General features: G+C 42.9%; 2 protein-coding genes across 2 annotated transcripts; one reads left to right on the top strand and one right to left on the bottom strand.

Moving 5' to 3' along the window:
• Positions 1 to 4,758, bottom strand: LOC113010828 (uncharacterized). The gene is made up of 6 exons (XM_026150052.1): positions 3,806 to 4,758; positions 3,495 to 3,700; positions 3,081 to 3,251; positions 2,489 to 2,641; positions 1,744 to 1,810; positions 1 to 1,625 (listed from the first exon to the last, which is right to left on the bottom strand). Exons 1-6 carry the CDS (start codon positions 4,500 to 4,502, stop codon positions 70 to 72), a joined length of 2,850 nt encoding a protein of 949 aa, XP_026005837.1. The 5' UTR covers positions 4,503 to 4,758; the 3' UTR covers positions 1 to 69.
• A 2,106-nt stretch (positions 4,759 to 6,864) lies between these two features.
• Positions 6,865 to 20,279, top strand: LOC113010107 (amyloid beta A4 precursor protein-binding family B member 1-interacting protein-like). Its single transcript, XM_026148973.1, has 13 exons — positions 6,865 to 6,933; positions 10,605 to 10,664; positions 12,030 to 12,117; positions 12,624 to 12,835; positions 12,928 to 12,999; positions 13,105 to 13,264; positions 13,610 to 13,731; positions 13,829 to 13,903; positions 13,989 to 14,132; positions 16,343 to 16,453; positions 17,790 to 17,888; positions 18,150 to 18,234; positions 20,073 to 20,279. The coding sequence occupies exons 1-13, from the start codon at positions 6,904 to 6,906 to the stop codon at positions 20,201 to 20,203; spliced, it is 1,389 nt and encodes a 462-aa protein (XP_026004758.1). The 5' UTR covers positions 6,865 to 6,903; the 3' UTR covers positions 20,204 to 20,279.
• The last annotated feature ends 58 nt before the right edge of the window (positions 20,280 to 20,337 follow it).

Genomic DNA, 20,337 nt, shown 5'->3' with positions numbered 1-20,337 from the left:
TCTCCAAAAAGTCAAATCGTTCTTTTGATTTTTGACCATAAGAAGAAACGTCATAGTATCTGGCTTTTATTATGATGCCACCCAGAGTGCAGATACCCCACTTCCTGTTTGATGGCTGATCTGGTTTACTCGTCCACGCACACAGTCTAGTAAAAAGAAAACCGCAGTGCCGTTGTGAACCTGGAAAGACGCTCGCAGACTCACACTGGCCCACTGGCTGCCCTCAGACATCTGGCCAGATACCTGCTGGGCAACAGGGATAGGCCTCGATCCCTCTCCTGAACCCTCTAAATCACTTCGTCTGAGCAGAGTCACCTTGACCAAACTGCAGGAGTGAATGAGTTTGAGATCCAGAGCAACACTGACTGTACCGCTCTCTCTGAATACAAAATCTCGTCTCTGATCTGCGGATCCCTTCGCCAGCAACTCCATTTGGGTCACTTGAGGACTGGTCTGGTGGAAGAACAATGGCTTGTTACGAACTGCTCCAGAGAGAAGGCCGGTGTTAGCCACAGAGGCAGAAAGAGATGAAGAAATGGCAGCGGGAACCCAAACCAAACTGAGAATACTGATACCCGTTTCGTCACCAAAGAAGCGAACGTTGCACTGCGCAGGAGAGAGAATCTCAAAACCCAGTGTGTCTCCCGGGCCAACTTGGGCTGCTCCAGACAGTGCTATTGATGTGTCTCGGTAATGGACACCTGTTTTAAAGGCACGGAGCAGCTCCATGCTGGTTCCATTATGGTTGAGGTATGCCAAAATTTGGAAGCCCTCACTCACGCATGCCTGGCCCATCGAGTACAATGCCTGTTGGAATACAAAGCGCACAGTCCCACTCTCTGCAAACCGGATCCCACGACCATCGTGAGTAAGTCCTACTACATAAGGGTCAGAGGTGGAGGTGGTACGGAAGACTGGGCGATAGTTTGTGTGGTAATGTGCAGAGACCATTGCCTGTGCTGTCATGGCAACCGCACCGGTGTCATGAGAGAGCCAGAGGAGGCTGAGTGGGGCAACGGAGGGGTCGAACAGCTGCAGACCTTCAGTGCTTTGGTTACAGTGGTGGGTGGCACTCCGGAGGAAGAGGGATATGATGTGACCTGGGGCGACCTGTGCTACCCCACTGATGCTAACACCTTGGAGCGATCTACCCTCCTGCTGCTCCACACGAACCCCACTGAGGTCACGACCTTCAGAGCCGGCTGTGTTGTTCATGCGCAGACACACTTGGATGAAGCTGCGGCAACCATGGGTCACTGAGAGATTCTCATCCAGCCATATGAGACCATGCTGTCTCAGAACCAGCTGCCCACTCTCAGTGGACACCACATCATCGCCTCTTCCCTGTATGTGAAGCTGCACACCGAGGAAGGCTTGAGCCAGCATGTGTCCTTTTTCCCCCTGCAGAGTCACATCTCCAGACCAGGACTGAGAGAGGGCACTGTGGCCAGCAGTATGGCCAGAGCAGACAGTGTCTGTGGTAAAAGTGCAAGGAGAGACCACCGTGTCTCCATCACACTCATTGCAGGCTTGACACTCATCCATCTCTGAGTTGAAGAAGTAGCCGCGGCCACACATTCCTGAGTGTGCTTCTCCCTCTCTCATGTCCTGGCATCTGAATCCACCTGGTAAGCACAAATTAAGAAAAGAACAAACAATTCTTCTCAGACATGGATATGTCTAGCAAATCAAGAAGCACTGACATAACAAAAATATTCAAATTTTTAAAGCAATTCAAAGCACCTGGAGTGTTGAGACACTTCTGTTGACCTCCGCACAGATGAGCTATTTCAAGACATTCATCTCTGTCCTGTAACAAACAAATGGAAACTTTCAGTTTGGAAGGTAGGATCAAGAGATGGGTTGCAAAGTAGCATGCAGATACTGCAACAACTCCAGGCAAGCACTGAAAAAGTACTGAACCAAAAGGCCTACTGCTTCTAATATGGTCCACTGGTTAAAAATGTTTTCCTTTGCTTTGACAAACCTTGTGATAAACCTTTTATTGTAAGGCTCATAAACCCTACAATAAAACACTTTTTTCCGCAAGTGCATAAAGTTCTAAATGAATAAACTAAACTTCAGTCAAAAGAAGACTGCCATTTCCAGCTGCCATCATTTATATTCAGATACAAGTGACAACAGATATGGTATGATAAGATAGGACATTTTAAGTATAAAAAGGACCTGGGGTTGATATGGTTTGCAAAGTGGCTTTTAGTGGCAGCAGCAACTTTAGCCAAGCTAAAGCAGCTTAACTAGCCCACTCTGTATGAAATTTGCCAATGTGGATGCACAAAAACACATCAGCATAGCCATCAGTTGATTTTGTCTGATTTAGATAAACTTTCAGCAGCTGTTGCACAGGGATTCCAGACTAAGCTTCACTTGGTGGCCTAACTGATCTGATCTTATGTTACATTTTTGTCAAGCTGATTTGTCACCGCTTTCCTGTATGTGGTTAAAAGACATGCTAACACATGCTAACCTGGCAGATCCTGTCTGCGTGTACTGAACACTGGGCGACCAGGAAGAATCCAGCAGGACAGACGGTGCACTTCTCACAGCGAGGACGGCCACTGCTGTAGCCACAGTACTCATCAGGCCCACAACTGCCACAGGTCAAAAGGGGCCGACCCACCTAATGGCATTAAACACAATGATACTTAGAACCATGGTAGTCAAATATAATATTTTGATATTAGAATGCTTGACATAATGTTCACATAATGCACTCCAGTTAAAGAAATATGTTGATGCTAAAGTTAAAAATTGACAAAAAATTTTTTTTAAATATTTTATTTTATTTTTTTATATTCAGTGATAACAAGGGATATTTTAAGCATAAAAACAGGAAGGTGAGATTGATATGGGTTGCAAAGTGGCTTGCAAAGGCAGCCACAAGTCTATGCAGGCTACAGCAGCTTAACAAGCCCAAAATTGTCAAGTATGAATAGAAGTACACTCAGATTTGCTTATTTAAGATTCTCCTATAGTGCAATTTATGCTTTATATGACAGTTAGATCTCTTACATCTCATCACTACTGTAAACACGTTTATAATTTAGCTTAAGGCTCACCTCCATCACAGTGGCCTCCATGTCCACTTTGTGCAAAGAGAGAGCCTGCTGTGCTTGGTGAGCTCTAACCTGCCCACTTAAGGTTTCCATGCGACTGTCCAGCTCCCCCTGGAGGTTCTGGAAAGATGTTTGTTTGATGCTGTCCATCAGTATGTTGTACTGAGCCTTTACCTGGAGGAAGAGAGCACTACTTGTATAACACTTTGAAATTGTCTTATTTCTTCACTTTGCTAGGAAATATTGTCCTTATCTGATTCATAATGAAACTGATCTGTTTCAGGGAGTTGAGAAAAAGAATATAATTTCAGTGGATTAGGTGCTTTCTATGCACTTTAAAAAAAACCAAACTTAAATACTGCCCCAAGACTATGGGACTACTGATATCTCCCTCATTATCAGTCACAGCAGCCTTACTTGCTCCATCTGCTCATACATCCTCCTCTGCTGGTCAAGTATTTCTCTCTGCTGGTTGACCAATGTTCCTTGCTGCTCACTGAGCAGCCTCTGTAGCTCCTTGACCTCGTTTTGTTGGCCTTTGAGGGCCTCGACGAACCTTTCCTGACTCTTAGACAGCTGCAACTGCAGGACTAGAGCATCCTCTGAGGGAACGTCATTGTTCCCTGTAGTAAACAAAGAAACCTGTTACATAGCAACTGAAGTGATTATCATTTTTAGTTTATTTCTCTTTGAATTTTCTGACCAATCGCTTGCAAACTGATACCCACCTGGTTTCATGTCACATGTCAGCTGAATCCATGCTCCACGTTGCGACCCAAGGTCTGGGAGCTCGTCCAGAAATTGTGCCGCTCTGTCCGTCACATGAACAGGTGACGCGCTTCCTCTCCCGTCGTCTCCTTGCGTGCTGCAGCCGTCTCCAACGCAAAGCTTACCGTTCCTCTGGCGCATCCGGGAGGGCAGTTTACATCCAATGCCTTTGCACTCCCGCGTTGCGCTGTCATCACTCGTGGGGCGATGAGAGACAGTCGTCGGACAGGTGCCCCCGGCGCAGCCAGGGTGGAACACCTCCGCCGTGATGGTCCTCGGGTTCGTCCTCCTGGTGCCATCCGTACCTGCCGCCTGCGTAAAACCTCCGTGCTGAGGCTGGATGACGGTGTACGGTGCTAAGGGCGCGCTCTGTGCTTTGTGCTGACGGAAATGAGCGTCGTGTTGGTAAGTCGGATAGGTTTGTCCTTGCCTGGATTGTGCAGAGTGGTCAAACTGCCGTCGGGACGCGGATGTGTCCGTGCGCCCTTGGCACTGCGCTCCTACGCACGGTCTGCTCCAGTCGTGACCAGGAAAGCAGCGCGGTCCTCGGCATGTGTCCGATACACTCCCCGTGAAGAACAGAGTTGTGACAAAAAGTGAAGATATGAGAGAGATTCCTGCCATGTTGTAATCCTTAAAGGTAAAAATGTAAAACATCCACGTTTTAATGAGGGCCTCTCAGAGCATCAGAGCGTCCTTCAGACTTGTAGATACTGTTTGATCATCTCTTTAAGAAAATGTCCATCATATCAGTAACTGCAGGATCAGCAATTGCCAGTAAGAACCGTAAGCAACTGCGCACTCGTGCATCTAGCCTCCATTGCGCACGAATTCAGACCCCTTTGCCCCTTCTGTGGATAGTTCGGTCTAGTCCACATGTGGCGCTCAATGCTTCTAATTGGCACCAGGTTTTGCTCCTAGTCTTAAATTAACCCGTAGCTTTCCCGGACATACCACTCTGCCGAGTCACTCCATTCCTACTCAAGCACCGCATATTTGGACTATCCTTAGGTTATTTTTATTCTCACACTTGGGATGGTCAGTCATAAGCACTTTTACACACATACAGCAGTGACGTGGAGCCTCTAAAAGGAATTTCACGGACTGTTTACAGAATCTTTCACATGTAACTCTTTCTTTCTTCGCCCTTTACGATTGATTTGGATGACAGGATTAACCCTGTGGCTTTTTAACAAGCCCCGTCAGAATGAAAAACTTTAAATGACATCAAAGCTTTGATCTCCTCTTTGGTTCTGGGTAGAGTGCTGACTTCTAAACACAACTCTGGTATATTACAAAGCTGGAGTCAAAACGGCTTCTCCTGTAAAATGTAAACTCTATTACATTTTATTGCCACTCTCATTTCCCTTCTCTGACCCCACATGGCTTTGATTAAAGCTTTAACCCACATTAGAAGCACTTAAATGCTCCCCTCTCTTCTTATTTTCACAGCAAAATGGCATTCGCCCTCTCATCATACACCAAGGAAGCCTGTGTGTAGCTGCACATTACTTTCTTGTAAATCAACCAGAAGAAGAGCTTACAAACAGCCACGATAGATGTCCTGAGCTGGCAATGCAGACATTCTCAAAAGGCTGTACAGAGGGCTTAAAGTGCAATGTGCACACACATATGCACAGTTGCCAGCTAATGTCGGAGGTGCAACACATAAATTGGCAAGTGTGAGACCACATAGGACTCTGAATATGGCGACAAGTCTCAGTAACGCTGAACAAAGGTTCACAGTGATTAAAAGCCAGATGGGGGGGTCTTCTATTATCTGAAAAGCCTCAGTACAAAAATATTTGTTACAGTTTTTACATTATTAGATTTTACACATTCTATCTGCACATCTGCACAGCAGTGCTTTAAATATTAAACACACTACACTGCATTGTCTACAATCGCACCTCTGCACTAAGTCGTGTGCATTTTATTTGTGATCGTGCAAAAACAAAGCACCAAAGGAGAAAAAAAAGTACACCACATCTTAAAATGACAGACAGATAAAGAAGAGGTGTCATCCTGATGAATCATGTTTATTCTATGCATCTATTCCAGCAGCTCTTTCGCTTTCCTCTGCGCTTTGCTCGCTCACATTTCAAAGTTGTCAAATACGATTTTGTTTGAGGGCTTAAAGCTGTTTGCACCACTCCACTCCACTCCACTCTACTCCACTCCACTCCACCACTGTCCATAAACAATCTTTGGTAGAACATCGTGCTGTTGTTCCCTTAAGTAAACATTAACATATGGCTGAGCAGCAGGGAGTCAGTACATTTAACATTTAATGACAAGAAACAGTTTCATCTTATCAAAACCACTTTGCATCAGGGAAAAGCTGAAACATGCGCACCACTCTCCTAAACTCAAAACAGCATTTTGTTTTATTGTAATCTGCAAGGGTTCTGTGTAGTCTATTGCACTGAATATAATAAATATAAGATCTGTTTTCATTCATATTTCAAAATGTTCTAATCCTTTGTGTGTGTTTTCTAAAAGACCTTTTGTTGTACGACGTTTTCAAATGATTTCCCACCAATCAACCTCGTAAATATTATGTAGACCAAATGTAAAATATAAAAGAAACATCACAGATCAATGTCAGGTATGGTAAACAAGTATAAGTAAACCAAATGTGAGAAAAAACAAGCTAAAATGTTCTCAGACATCTGAGTTTTAAAGGAAACTGGAAGGTTGCTGACATCACCAGCCCCCATTCAAATAATAAGTATTGTAAATGCAAATTTGTATTGACTAAGTACTACAATAAAAGGGTATATATCAGTAGCACATTCCCACATTAAGGAACTACTGATAGCTCTTACCAGAATAAAGTAGTGAAAACAACTGTGTGGCCCTGCCAGGCCAGAAGTAGAGCTCAGAGCACTACTTAAGCCCTATCTGCTTTACCAGAAAAACTTAGATCTACTTCCTGATTTCAGAGGAAGCTGAGCGAATATCTGTAGCATATCAGGCAGTGCAGACAAAGTCACATGTGCAAGCGCTCACATATAGACTGACCTGTCAGGGTTGCAGCAATGACACTCACTCTGTGATGCTTCCATGTGTCAAAGACAGAGAAAAGGTAAGAATGCTAAAAATGTGTTAATGAAAGATAGAGTTTGTATTTAAGTTGGTTGGAACTTCATAGTAAATCAATACAATAAAAAATATGCTACTACTAAATTCAGAACTACTGTGTTAACAGTTCAGTGCTGTGCTGCAGGATAGCCTTAAATCAGCATTTAAGAGCTGCAGTCTTGCTTTTGCAAGTTTTGGTTGTTTCATGTAGCTGTAAGTCCAGATCAGCTCAGTGATGCTCTTGTTGCTCTGGCTCTCGCTGTATTTTGGGGCTGGTTGTCACACTGCAGCCTGACGTTAAGAGTGATCACACTTTCATGGTGAGCGATGGATAAGAATCGAATCATTTGAAGTATGTAAAGCTTTTGGCTTACTGTGCATACACACATTTCTGCCTTCTGTTGGTTCTTTTAAGAGTTAAATACTTGAATGGCCACATCAGCTTTGCTTAAGACAAACACATGCCCTCTCACAGCAGCCAGTGGACGGTTGTGCAACTAATTAGAAAACAGCAAGAAGCTCTCGACCGCAAGAAGAGAGAAAACATGTTGGTTTACTGTTAGCAGGCAATGCACTGTGATTCCTTTCATGCACGTACATCTCAATAAATCGCCTTTTGTGCTCAGGCTTTGGCACGGCCGCCTGCGTGTCTCTTGGCGTTGCCTCGTTTTTGTTGATGTGTGAGACCACATCGGGAGGCAGAGGCAACACTCTGACATGCCTGATGAGAGCATGGAATTCATAAACAAATGTGGTGTTTGCGATGCTTGCTTTCATGAGCGCAGTCTGCAAATGCACATTTGTTGAAATTAATCGGGAAAAATCAAACGAAAAGGTTACACGAGACAAAGGAGACGGAGGATTGGAATGAGTTTCACATGTGTGACGCAGAAGTCCAGAGGTAAAGTTCTGTAGCGATCCAAAAATTTCACTTTCATGTGGAAGCAATACCTAGTGAGCTACATCTCGCTCCACTCTTCCCCTTTTACCCCGTTTCACTTTAATGGTCTGTTTACTGCTCGGCGTAAACACAGAATGAGACTGAGCAACAGAGATGGCACAGTGGACGCGCATCTGTCGCATGAGAATGCGCAAGTTATGCAGAGACAGTTTATACATGTTTCAAACAACATGTATGACTCAGTGCACACAGGACAGAATCTGCATGTTCTATACTTTAAGCTGCAACTTTAATGTTTGCAATATATTAGGGCCAAACTAAACAGCCCAACCGATGTCTGCTGTGGTCATCGTTTATTTATATTACTGACCTCGACTTTATTATTCAATGTCCATAATCGCAATTAGGCTTAAAACGTCCTCCCTTAGTTACCCTGCATCAGACCTATGCTGCTGGGGGCTTCCCATGATGCAATTCACTCACCTTGTGTCTTTATATAACACTTTGCATGTAATCATTACTTATTATTAATCTCTGGCAGTCTTCCACTGGTGTGTCTTTTGTCCTGTCTCCCTCCCCTCACCCCCAACCAGTCGAGGCAGATGGCCCCGCCCCTCCCTGAGCCTGGTTCTGCTGGAGGTTTCTTCCTGTTAAAAGGGAGTTTTTCCTTCCCACTTTTGCCAAGCGCTTGCTCATAGGAGGTCTGATTGTTGCCGTTTTCTGTGTATTTTTGTAGCGTTTTTAACTTACAATCTAAAATGCCTTAAGCCGACTCTTGTTGTAATCTGGTGCTATATAAATAAAACTGAAGTGAACTGAATTGCGAATACAAGGAATACATTTGCATCTCATTGTTGAAATAGGTCTTTTAGGCTGGATGAAAGTGATTTAGATTTGAAATAGCCCTGAAGGTATTTCATTCTTCAAGCTTAATACTTCAAAGTATATATATACAAAACATAGAACCTAGAGCCAGTATTGGGAAAAGTAGGGACAAAGTCTTGCTTTTAATTACAAACGTGAAGAAATGTTTCACTTAAAATGACAGCACTCTTTAGATCTATGGGGCACTTTAGCGTCCTTTAGATAACAGTTTTCATTTTTACAGTTTGTAACAACACCTCTTTGGTCCATGCAAATTTTTTCAGCCAGAGCAAGCAGATTACCTTTTTTTTTTTTTATGTAAACGTAAAAAACTTTATACAGCTAACAGGATTAATAGTGACTCATTGAGTCAAATCACAGCTAAAATGAGAAAAAATACAGAACTTGAAATCCTCAAATTACTAGAAATGACAAATTAATACTAATAATCTAAATAGTAAAGTTTGCCCACGAGCCCTTAACTTAAAGATGCTGTTTCTGAATAGCCCAGGTGTTCATCTTTTATAACCAGTGTAGGGTTCTTAGATGAAAGAGAAAAAAACCCAAAAGATAAAATCCACAGAACAGGACAGGGTGCAAAACTATACGTTAGCATGTTAAGATGGGTAGATCAGATTGCATTTCTAATGTTAAAGACAGTCAGTTGCACAAACAAGAGCAAAACCTAACGACGTGCAAAAAAGAATGGAAACAGTTTCCACCTCACACATTTTGAAATTAGAGCAAAAAAGATAAGAAAAGCTAATAATAGATGCAAACTTGCAGAGCCATTGTATGACTGCAGTGTTACGTGCTTATGTGTCATAGTAAAAGTGCAGAAAAACATGATGTGTGTGAGGATCAGGAAATGGTATCATGCTTATGACCTGCTGAGCTCATAAAATAGCACATACAAAAGAGGCAAGTCGCTTCAAATAAAACGACTATTTTAAATCTTACCACCATCCCCACCTCTATATTTGCTGTACGTGCAGCTTTTAGAGTCAGGGTAAGCTGCTGGGCTCCTTTCAAAATAAGTGCATCTACTGGTATTGATAACCACATATTGCAACAGTCTTGCAGAGTTGGCAAGAAGCAGAGGGCTCATTCTTCAGTTTGCTTTTCAAGCCGATCCACATACAAGACCTAAAGCTGGCAAGATGCCGCCCCCATATGGAAAAACCCAGACACTGAATTCCACAGAAAATTTGGTCTGGTGAAAACCTTTGATCTCAATGAAGCCTTTTTGCAGGGCTGATCAATTTAGTGCGAAGAAAACAAAGCATTTGAGTTTTAGCTATCGCTCTTCCATCACAGACTGTACAAGGAGTTACACAGATGGCATCTACAGGAGGTGAAAACTATTTAGCTTATTTAAGAAATGTATCTATGCTGTGCACTCATACTAAAGAGAACACTTAGAAAATGGAAGGTCACAAGCTCCACGTTTGCTGTCCAAGGAATTGAAGCGACTTTGCAGACAGAGCAGCACAGAAACAGCTGCTTCGGCTCTTTGTAAAGTCACCGAGATGACACAGCGGATCATTGCTCTTGAGTGCTCTGTCTAAATAGATGCTGCACTTTGCATTTTGTTTATCCCCTGTTGCCATGGGGATTGTCACATCCAGAACTGTGCATGTGTGCGCATACGCTTACTGGTTGTGTGGGCCCTGCCACAAAAATGTCAGCTGTTATGCCGGACAGCACCCCCCCAGGTTTTCCACAAACAGAACTGACACAAAACAAACACGAAACTGATCGCAAAACGAACTGAAATCGCCCAAAGTTTTCACTTCCTAGTGCCTCCTACAGGGCGGTTCACCATTATCTACTTTATTTTCTGCATCTTGCATTATTCTGTCCCCCTACTGCTCCTAAAAAATCTGAATTCCTCGTTCTACCGTTTGCAGATGGACGACATAGACGCCATGTTCACTCACCTGCTCGGAGAGATGGATCATCTCTCTCAGGTGAGTTTTCTTTTCTTTTTTTTTGTTTTCGATTTGATTTGATTGTGATGCTGTAACTGATGAACATTTAAGGTACATGGTAATCCCTGTAAAAGATTGGAAAATGTGTGAATAGTGCTTCATGTTGACACTGTGCAAGATGCCATTCTTTTGAGGCAGGAACAGGTTAATGAAAGTGAATAATCCACTCAGTGTTTTAGTCATAATCTGGGCATTGTCTGATTACAGCCTTTTTGTTTTTGCAAGACGACTGTAATGCTGACATGTGAGGTCATCATCTGTGGATTGGACTGTGGGCAATGGCTGCAGATTTCCTTAAGCACACATAAGCTGCTCATCATAAAACTGCAACTCGCCAAGAAACACATTATACACTCATAACTGATTGAAGCCTGGGTCTGAGACTTGGCGTTAGTGTCAATTTCCAACCCCTGCATGTAAGCTGCAAACGAGCACGGCCCTGAGAATGGAATCAATCTATGTTCAGTATTACATCATGCTTACCAGAAAGGCTCCATTTGTCACTCTGACTTGCATCCTCTTTGGAAAGCCATCACAGTGATAAACACCATTTCAAAGACTATTAGGAGAATTCGCGAGAGAAGCATTTAGAGTTAAGCGTCGACCCCCAGAGACTCTTAGAAACAAAAGGATTTAAATGATTCCACTTATTGCCTTGATTGGGTTGGTTCTCTATGCTTTACTGCCTCGGAGGTAGAAAATCTTTTTTAAAGGAAAGTATAAAAAGGTCTGGTCTAAAGAGGCTTGGAGGTGTCATTTACGGAGCAGCTCCAGTATGACCAAATGTGTTATTAGGCACAGTCAGCAGGGTGGAACAGCCCGCTCGGAGGCATCATTTTGTTTCCAGGTTTTCTGCCCAGGTTGTTTATGAGTGAGCCTGCAGAGACAGAGCATGTTAACAATTAAAATCATACAGTTTGAGTCTGTTTCTTGATAGCAAGTTTTTTAATGGTGGGGACACTGAAATATCAGAGCCATTTCCTTAGTTCGGAAGGCCCAATTATAAATCACTGATTATATGTAATGTTGTGATGAATCGTTCTTTCTTAACAAACACACTTGTGATTTATTGTCCCCTGCAAACACTGAGCGCAATGTGTTTCGTGTTACCGATTTAGCTCGGAGACAGAGCGTGATGAAGTACAGGGAAACAAGTTACCAAGAGACAGCAGTTCAGAGTATTTTGAGGACACAGGGTTTCGATTTAAAGCGCCACCTCAAACTATGAACTGTTGCTTCCCTCCAAGAACACGACCTATGTGATCATACATGTGTTTTTCACGACATGCAACTGTAATTCATGGCTGTGGGGATGGCGGGGGGGCTCTGATGATGTCCCTGCAGAGTCTGAAGACTGAAGGTGACTCACCAGAAGCAGATTCTGCGGCCCAGACAGAAAAAACCTTTTCCATTGGCTTCAACGACCTGAATGGTGAGTAGTCATGCAGATGAAACTGTTTCACAGAAGAAAAGCGTTCCCCCTCAGCCTCCGAGTAGATGCTATGGCATTAATTTGAAAATCCAAGGTGACTTCCTTCTTGAGTTATCACATTAACCAAGCTTTTCGGAAAACTTGACCGATGGCGGGGTCCCATTTTGACCAAGGGGCAAGGTGACTGAGACTTGACGTTGTGGAGAATTTTAACCGATTCATCTGTAGTACCTGATGAGCTTTTTATGGCCGAGGTGCAAAAAAGGCATATCAGCAATTTGAAACAACCAAAAGCAAACTGTGTTTTAGTGGAAGGGGGATACAGGACACTGTACGCTCCTAGTTTCCCAGGGTTCCCTGGTATTCCCACTGGAATATGCTGCTCGTTCATTTTTTCTCAATAGATGTACCTTGCCAGTTCAAGTTTTGAACTAATCAGCTTTACGTCCATGATTCTCCAACTCACCCTCTTGAGGTCATAGTTAAACCCACACATCTCCTTACAGAGTCGCTTAATGAACTGGAAGACAATGATCTGGATGCTCTAATGGCTGACCTGGAATCAAAGTCAGCCGCGCAGGAACCCCTTACTTCTGAACCAAACATCGGCGGTACAAACGATCAAACTGCACCACCCGCAACAACTCAGAAACATGAGCCAGCCACTGCCCTTCCTCCTCCACCAGGCACAGATGTATCCTGCAGGAACATGCAAATGGTAAACCAAAGTTTTGCACTGACAGAAAATATAAAGTCAGAATTTCCTGGACATGGGGCATCAAAAGAGATTACGTTCTTCTATGTTTCCAGAGAGAACCCCAAACAAAAGCAGAGAAAATAAAACTAGCTCTAGAGAAGCTGAAAGAAGCCAAAATGAGGAAGGTAAGATCAGCAGATTTTCTTTTGTGTGTGTGTGTGTGCGTGTGTGTGTGTGTCTCATCGAAGCTTGCATTTAATCTTGAGTTAAAGTAACTGTGCCTCTCTCAGTTGATTGTGAAGGTGCTCATGAGTGACGGCAGCTCCAAGACGCTGATGGTGGACGAGAGGCAATCGGTGCGAGAGGTCTTGGACAAACTGTTTGAGAAGACGCACTGTGACTGCAGCACTGCCTGGAGTCTGTGTGAGACCAACCCCGAATTGCTGATTGGTGAGATAAAGACACACACACGTAAACATGATAACAGGTAGTCAAAATAACAGAGGAGTCTTCCTCCCCTCACTCCCAACTGGTTGCAGCAGGTGGCTGCTAAGCCTGGTTCTGCTGGAGGTTCGTTCCTGTTAAAAGGGAGTTTTTCCTTCCCACTGTCGCCAAGTGCTTACTCACAGGGGTATTGTGTAATTGTTGAGGTTTTGTCTGTATTATTCTAGAGTCTCTAATTTGGTGCTATAGAAATAAAACTGAATTCACTTGAATTGAGCACACATTTCCCACTTTCCAAAGTTTTTTTGTGGAGTGTCCTCCCTTAATTTGCTTTTTTGTCCATTATTTCAGAAAGAACCTTTGAGGATCATGAACATTTGGTGGAACCACTGTCTGCTTGGACTCGGTACAGTGAAAACAAAGTCTACTTTTTGCCAAGACCACAAAAGTATGTGATGTTCACAGACCCTCAGGTGAGCAATATGGTAACAGAGCACCTGCTTCTTGGTGAAGTGTGATTATATGTTATAATGCTCAGTCAGTAAACTGTGCTTTTCTCATCTCGTGAAGATATTTTACATGTGGAAAAAGGATAAGGCAGCATTGAATGCGATTAACCAGCAGGCTAAAGATCTCCTTGTCAAGGTCAGTCGCAGTGCCACATTTTTGCATCTCATTGATGGCGCCACGTTTCAGTTTTGCATTTCATGCCATTCCTCTGACGCTGCAGGAGAATTTCGGGGGTTCGACTTTGATCGTTCCCGACCTAGAGGGCACACTTTACCTCAAAGAAGATGGGAAGAAGGTTTGGAAACCGCGCTACTTTGTGCTCAGGGCTTCGGGCATCTACTTTGTGCCCAAAGGAAAAACAAAGGTATAACAAATCAAAGTTTCTATTTGTATTGTTGCTTAAAAGAAAACAGGTTTAGCAACCTGAGTGAGCAAAGTCATTTCTACAGCTTACACCAGGCTAGCTGTTTTCTGCTGCTCGGCTTTAGATGAAGCTGATCTCAATGAGGCCTGTCTCAAACCTGAACTGCTGTAAACATTTAAGCTACATGTAGATACTGTGATAGCTGCACTGAATTCCAGCACATATAACTTTTTGTTGTATGTATGTTGTGTATATATCTTCCAATTCACTGTCACCAGAGCTGTAGCCTATCCCCAGCTACCATCGGTATCCTGCGACAGGATAGGCCAGTCTGTGACAGGGGGGCCAGCACAGAGAGACAGGCACCAGTTAACCTAACCCCACAGCTCAAAGACACACATCCACACAGATGTTGGATTTGAACCCAGCACTGTTGCTGTGAGGCAACCACCACGCCACCATTGCTTGCTAACAACAACAGTTTGCAAGTTGTTTCATTCCAGTTAGTCCTTCATTATGAAATATAATATGATCAAGATTTACAAAATAGACTTAATTTTTTATTCAGCATGACCCAAAATGATGAACCATGAACTCAGCAGGAGTGTTTACAGAGGTCAAGTCAGGAAGCTGTTTCCGCAGACTTTTTGCAAACACGTCTGTCGCCATCTGGTGGCCTTCAGACAGAATGCAGCTTTTTAGGCACATCATGTTGTAAGCACAAGACCCTTAGTCATAGACGTTTTACTGTTTATTACTAAAATGTAAAAGCCAGTTCAATGAGGAGAGATCCTTGGGGGCTTATTGGCTCAAAGAAGGCGGGCAAGAAGGTGATTGGACTAGAGTAATGATGTCAGTATTGAGATCGACCGCGTGGGAAAGCAGTTGTGAGGTAAAGAACAGAAAAGCAGCGGTAAAGCAGGCAGATAAAGGAGTGTCTTTCTAACTGGAAATAAGAGTCGCTGTAGTGCACGCCTATCGTCTGATTTTGTCTCATGTGAATTTACTAAAAACAAAACCATCTTAGTGATGACGCAGCCCTGCTTTCTTTTCTTTTTTTTTAGCAACAGTTCAGGTGCATATTTCAGTTCACTGCTACTGCATGTCATGTACAATGTAGCAAAGTCTTATTTAGATCACTTCTACACACATACAGCAATTGAGTTGACTAACAAACATCATCAGAATCTTGCTAATTTACAGCTTTAGTAAAATGTTTTTCACCTGATTTAGTGCCAGGCAGTTCACTTCCCATTTATTCAGCTTTACAGAAGGACTGCTGATCGTAAATGTGTAAAGCTGAACATGTTGGTCAAAACTGAGTTTTTCCTTCCCACTGTTACCAAGTGCTTGCTCATTTTTCCCTGTATTACTGTGGGGTCTTTACCTTGCAATAGAAAGCACCTTGAGGCAACTGTAGTTGAGATTTTGTGCTATATAACTAAACTTGAACTAAATCGAATTGTTAAAGCAAGTATGAGAGCAGCCAATAAACAACAATCCAAGAATATTTTGCCTGCGTGTGAAGTGCATAATGGCATCCATCTGAGCGGTCAAGCATCACAGAGCTGGAAAGACACGAGGAAGAGCTGGAGAAATGAAGATGGACAATTTGAATTGCTGCCTCGCCGACGCTAAAGGGAAACATGTCGTCTTTGTCACTAAAACGGAGAAGACAAACACCGCCCGTCCAGGCTTGACACCAAAAATCGTCCGAGTGAAAGAATTCGCAACACTGTGCGAGGCAGATGTGCAAATCACAGACATATAAGGAATCATTTAAGGAGACATGGATGGAGCAGACGTTTGTGTCTTATGTGTCTACATGAGAATAAGAGCAAAAAGAAGAAGTAAAGTACAGCGCTGTCATCCGTTGGTCATCTACAGTTCCAAGAAGTGAGACTTTGAAGTTTCAGCTGAAGATCAACATCTTTTGACATGTGTGAACATGATGTGTTGAACATTGAAATTAAAGGGAGATTAACAGAGATTAACAGTATAATTTCCATGGTACTGAGCGTGAGTGTGAACTCGTGGATTTGCATCAGAGGCCATCTGCCTTGATTTTAATACCTACCACAAGCGCTGCTAAACAATGAGACAAAATCACAAACATTTTGTTATTTTATAAGGAAGCCAATGTCTGAGCTTTTGTTCTATGTATCTGTCTGCCATAGAGTCATAATATCCTGTTGTTTTCTATATTCCAGTCGTCCACTGATCTCGCCTGCTTTGTCCATTTTGAAAAAATCAACATCTATATGACCAAGAACTACAAACAGAAGTACAGAGCTCCCACCAACTTCTGCTTCATGCTAAAGGTCAGCTCAGCAGCTTGAATCTTAAAGTGGCGATGGCATCAAGAAGCCCTTTATGCAACTTTCCTATTTCTTCACGCTTCTTTCTGATCATAGGCTGATGTTGCAATCACACAACAACAAAACCGCTGTAAACAAGATCAGCTGTTTACTCGGGACCCTTCTTTGTAAAGTCACAGTGTAAGGACACTTGCATACTTATAAGAAAAATTACCTGAGTTACCATTTTTAAGTCTGAGATGCATCCATTCTCATTAGTTCAAGTAGTCTGATCTGTTTTAAGCACTCTGAAGGCTTCCTGAACATACAAGAATAAAACAGACCAGTGACCAGAAGTGCAGAGTGCAACAAGAAGATTGTGGTTTGGTTTTTATCACTTATTTTAATTCAGTTCAGGGGCAGGCCTAAACATGGAGTGGTGCAAAGTGCAGACCTGAGGTAGTACTATTTGAAGGCCATGTAAGTTTTTATCTGAGGGCTACTCAGCTGTAGCTTAAGACTCATACTGACTCATATTGTTCTCCATTAACATGTGTTTCAAATATCACACCAACCGAAGTGACCGCAGTTAAATGATACCGGATGCACTCAGCATACAGCTGCACTCCAGCACAACAGATCAAGATGGCTTTTTTCAGATGATGCAGTTAAGTGAGGAAGTGGTACTAGAAAAACAAAACCTCAATTGGTTTCGCCCATACTGACCAGTGGGTGCAACCTAGTTTCCTGTTTTTGGGGTCGTTTCTCAGTGTGTTAAACAGATTCTTCTTAGCTGTAAGAATTTGACCAGACAATCACGTGCACTCTGTAGATGTAGTGTTAGTCACGCGTAAGATTTCCACAATGACAGTGGCAGAGCAATGATTTAACCCTTCAGTGCTTATTCACGGCCCACTCTGTAGTTACAGTTTGGCATGGCCTGCCCTCTGCTGGATGCTTTTGTGGATTACAAATATATATTTTTACAGAAGCACCAAAATCTAGCATTTAATTTAATATAAATGAGACCCACTTCCCTACCTTTGGAAAACAGTGGGACATTTTTTGTGTGTCGCTGAAAGACATCTTGAGTAAATGATGTCAGCGTGATGTCACAGGATTTGTAACTGTGAGCTTAAATGTGCAGGTTTGGAAAGATGTTGGCTTTTCGCAGGTTGCTAAAAGAATTAGACTTATGGGTAACGTAGGATGCAGCGTTTTAGAGCCTTCTGATACCAGAAAGCATACCTGTGCACCATTTCTTTCTCTTTTCTCCCCATCAATGAAGTGGACTGTGATACTAAATGACTGGCCGTCCTCTTTGGCATAAAAGCTTTCTTTGTTGTCACTCTTTTCCCAGCACCCATGCATCCAGAAAGACTCTCCCTACATCAAGTTACTTTGCTGTGATGATGAAAAAACACTGGTGCTTTGGGTCAACTCCATCAGAATAGCCAAGGTCAGATTCAGCCCAACTGTAGCACAGCTCGCTTTGCCATACACAGTGAAATTAAAAACCGTGTTCAAACGGTCCACTCGTTCAGGTTGATGGATGGAGTCTACACCTTTTAGAAACTACTTTTTGGTGTGTCATGTAATTATGTGACTCCAGAAATGTCTGCCACGGCGTGAATGAATGGACAGTGCAAACACAGCCCTCTTTTATACATATAGAAGATATATGTATATATATGTCACTGTGTCCTCTGTGTGTGTTCAGTATGGAACTGCCCTGTATAAAAACTACCAGGCAGCGATGAAGAGAGCTTCTCCTACGAAAACCCTTCAGTCTGCTGCATATAAAGGTAAGTTTCAGTGTCTGTACTAAGATATAACTATGTTAGAATAATGGACATGCTGATCCTCCTTAATGTTACTTGCCCTTAGAATTGCATGCAGATATATTGACATGCAAATTTCCAGAAGTATTATAACAATCTGTGCACTATGAGTGAAAACGGTTCTTTGTGTGCTAAAATAAGGCAACTGGAAATCGTTAAGCTTGTGAAGACATTCATCCTCACATCCTTCTGCAATTTTAAAAACAAAACATGGATAGGCGTTTAAACCCTAGTGGGGGTCGTCCTCTTTGGTGGTAGTCGCTAACCTTCTAATAATCATGTACATCATCACATGAGCCATGGTGTGTAAAATGGCTTGGGTCATTACTATCACATCAGGTTAAGAATGAAACCACGGTGAGACTTTGCCCCACCCTATTGAACTCAGAACCTTCTTGCTGTGAGGCAACAGTGCTAACCACAGTGCCACCGTGCTGCCCAAAGCCCCAAATATTTGCTTATTTTACGTTGAGTGATGAAATTTTAAATTAAAATTGTTTAGCTTAAACTATTTCTCATTGTACAGTTATGAACCCATTCCCATAGTTACTTTTGCTTTACTTTACTCTTGTGTGGCCACAGATCATTAATCTCTTCGTATCCCTCCCGACTGATTTATCTCTAAGTTTCCTTTTTTGGAAATATTCTTGTCACTACTGATGCAGCGAGTTGGTGTTTGCAGCCCATTCATGTTGCACTGGTGGAACAGCTCCTCCAGGATGGCACATCCATGTTTGGCATCACTAGGTTTGTTATGTCTGTCAGTACGGTCTCAAGAGTGTTGGCGAGATACTAGGAGACAGCCTATTACATAAAAAGAGTTGGACAGGGCCAAAGAAGGCCAGCACGACCAGTATCTGCTCCTCTGTGCATAGAGGAACATAAAATGACGTCCAACAGCCTACCGTTTGTGTTTCTGACCAAGCTGTTAGAATCCCACTTTGTGATGGTGTCATGAGGACCCCACATCATTTAGTAGGACCTGTACTCACAGCCCAGGACTGTGCAGCTTGACTGCCAGAAAACACCAGAACTGGCAGGTCCACCACTGGCACTCTGTCGTCTTTACAAATGAAAGCAGGCTCATGTCACAGGCATCAAATAGTCAGATTTTATGCTGCCTTCAACATTATTCAGTGTGCCAGTTTGGCAGTGTCATGTTGAATGACGAATACCACCCTGACTGTTGTGAACTGGGATGAATTTGTCCAGCCTATCATTAGACATTATGTTCATGCTGTGAGGACTGGGTTTCTCCTGTTTCCGGGCAGTAGCCAGCCTCATGCAGCCCAAGTGTGTAAGCAGTGCCTGGACGTCGAAGGCGCTGATTGCCCATTGACTGGCCCTCACCTTCACCAGAGTTGAATCCAACTTTGGTGAATCCAACACTGCCAAACAGCGACTTGTCCAGGAGCTCAGTGATATCCTGATCCATGTCTGTGAAGAGATCCAGCAGGACACGATCCGATTTCTGACCAGAAGCCCAGAGGCTGTTGGGACTGGATGCAGCTACACAGGGGCACCAGTTGGATCAGACTGTGATTTCAGTTTTGAACTTTGTTTTTTTATGTGTTTGTGTTTTTTTTAGTTTGTGCTCGATGAATTGAACAATCTAAATCAGCAAAGATTTTCACCCTGAATATTTCATTCATCAAGACTCGATGTGTGTGTTACCTTTTTTATTCATTTTTTGAACAGTTTCTTTGTATCATCTTTGTATTATGTTATTTTCGGCATAAAGTCCTGAATATTTGAATCTGAAACTCAAGACTTCTTAATTTCATTCTTATGTGTCTTTACAGAAAAATCCAGTGGTCACACCCCTGAGGCGGGTCTATCAGCACCCAAAACCGCAAACCATACTGAAGACTACGAATATGAGCCACCACCCGACTTCATCCCTCCTCCCCCTCCAGAACGTACATCCTTTTGAGACTTTGTGTACATCGTGAATTAATCTCAGATAGCCTCGATTTAGCCAGTTTCTCCTAAAATAAGGCTGCAGTTACACATAAACACATAGGTAAGATATAATCGCATGTTTTGAAAGTTATTTATTCACAAATC

Source organism: Astatotilapia calliptera, chromosome 18 (genome assembly GCF_900246225.1).
Source record: "Astatotilapia calliptera chromosome 18, fAstCal1.2, whole genome shotgun sequence".
Taxonomy (NCBI): domain Eukaryota; kingdom Metazoa; phylum Chordata; class Actinopteri; order Cichliformes; family Cichlidae; genus Astatotilapia; species Astatotilapia calliptera.
The sequence above is the reverse complement of the archived record's forward strand: the minus strand, read 5'-3'. Positions and strand labels throughout refer to the sequence as shown.

Bases quoted from the DNA above. Each gene is read 5' to 3' on its own strand.
- LOC113010107 (XM_026148973.1), top strand. From the start codon at position 6,904: ATGCTTCCATGTGTCAAAGACAGAGAAAAG. The intron at 12,836-12,927 runs GTAAACCAAAGT...CTATGTTTCCAG, and splicing joins CCTGCAGGAACATGCAAATG to AGAGAACCCCAAACAAAAGC. The intron at 16,454-17,789 runs GTCAGCTCAGCA...CTCTTTTCCCAG, and splicing joins ACTTCTGCTTCATGCTAAAG to CACCCATGCATCCAGAAAGA.
- LOC113010828 (XM_026150052.1), bottom strand. From the start codon at position 4,502: ATGTTTTACATTTTTACCTTTAAGGATTACAACATGGCAGGAATCTCT. The intron at 2,642-3,080 runs GTGAGCCTTAAG...TAATGCCATTAG, and splicing joins TGGAGGCCACTGTGATGGAG to GTGGGTCGGCCCCTTTTGAC. The intron at 1,811-2,488 runs GTTAGCATGTGT...TGTTTGTTACAG, and splicing joins ACGCAGACAGGATCTGCCAG to GACAGAGATGAATGTCTTGA.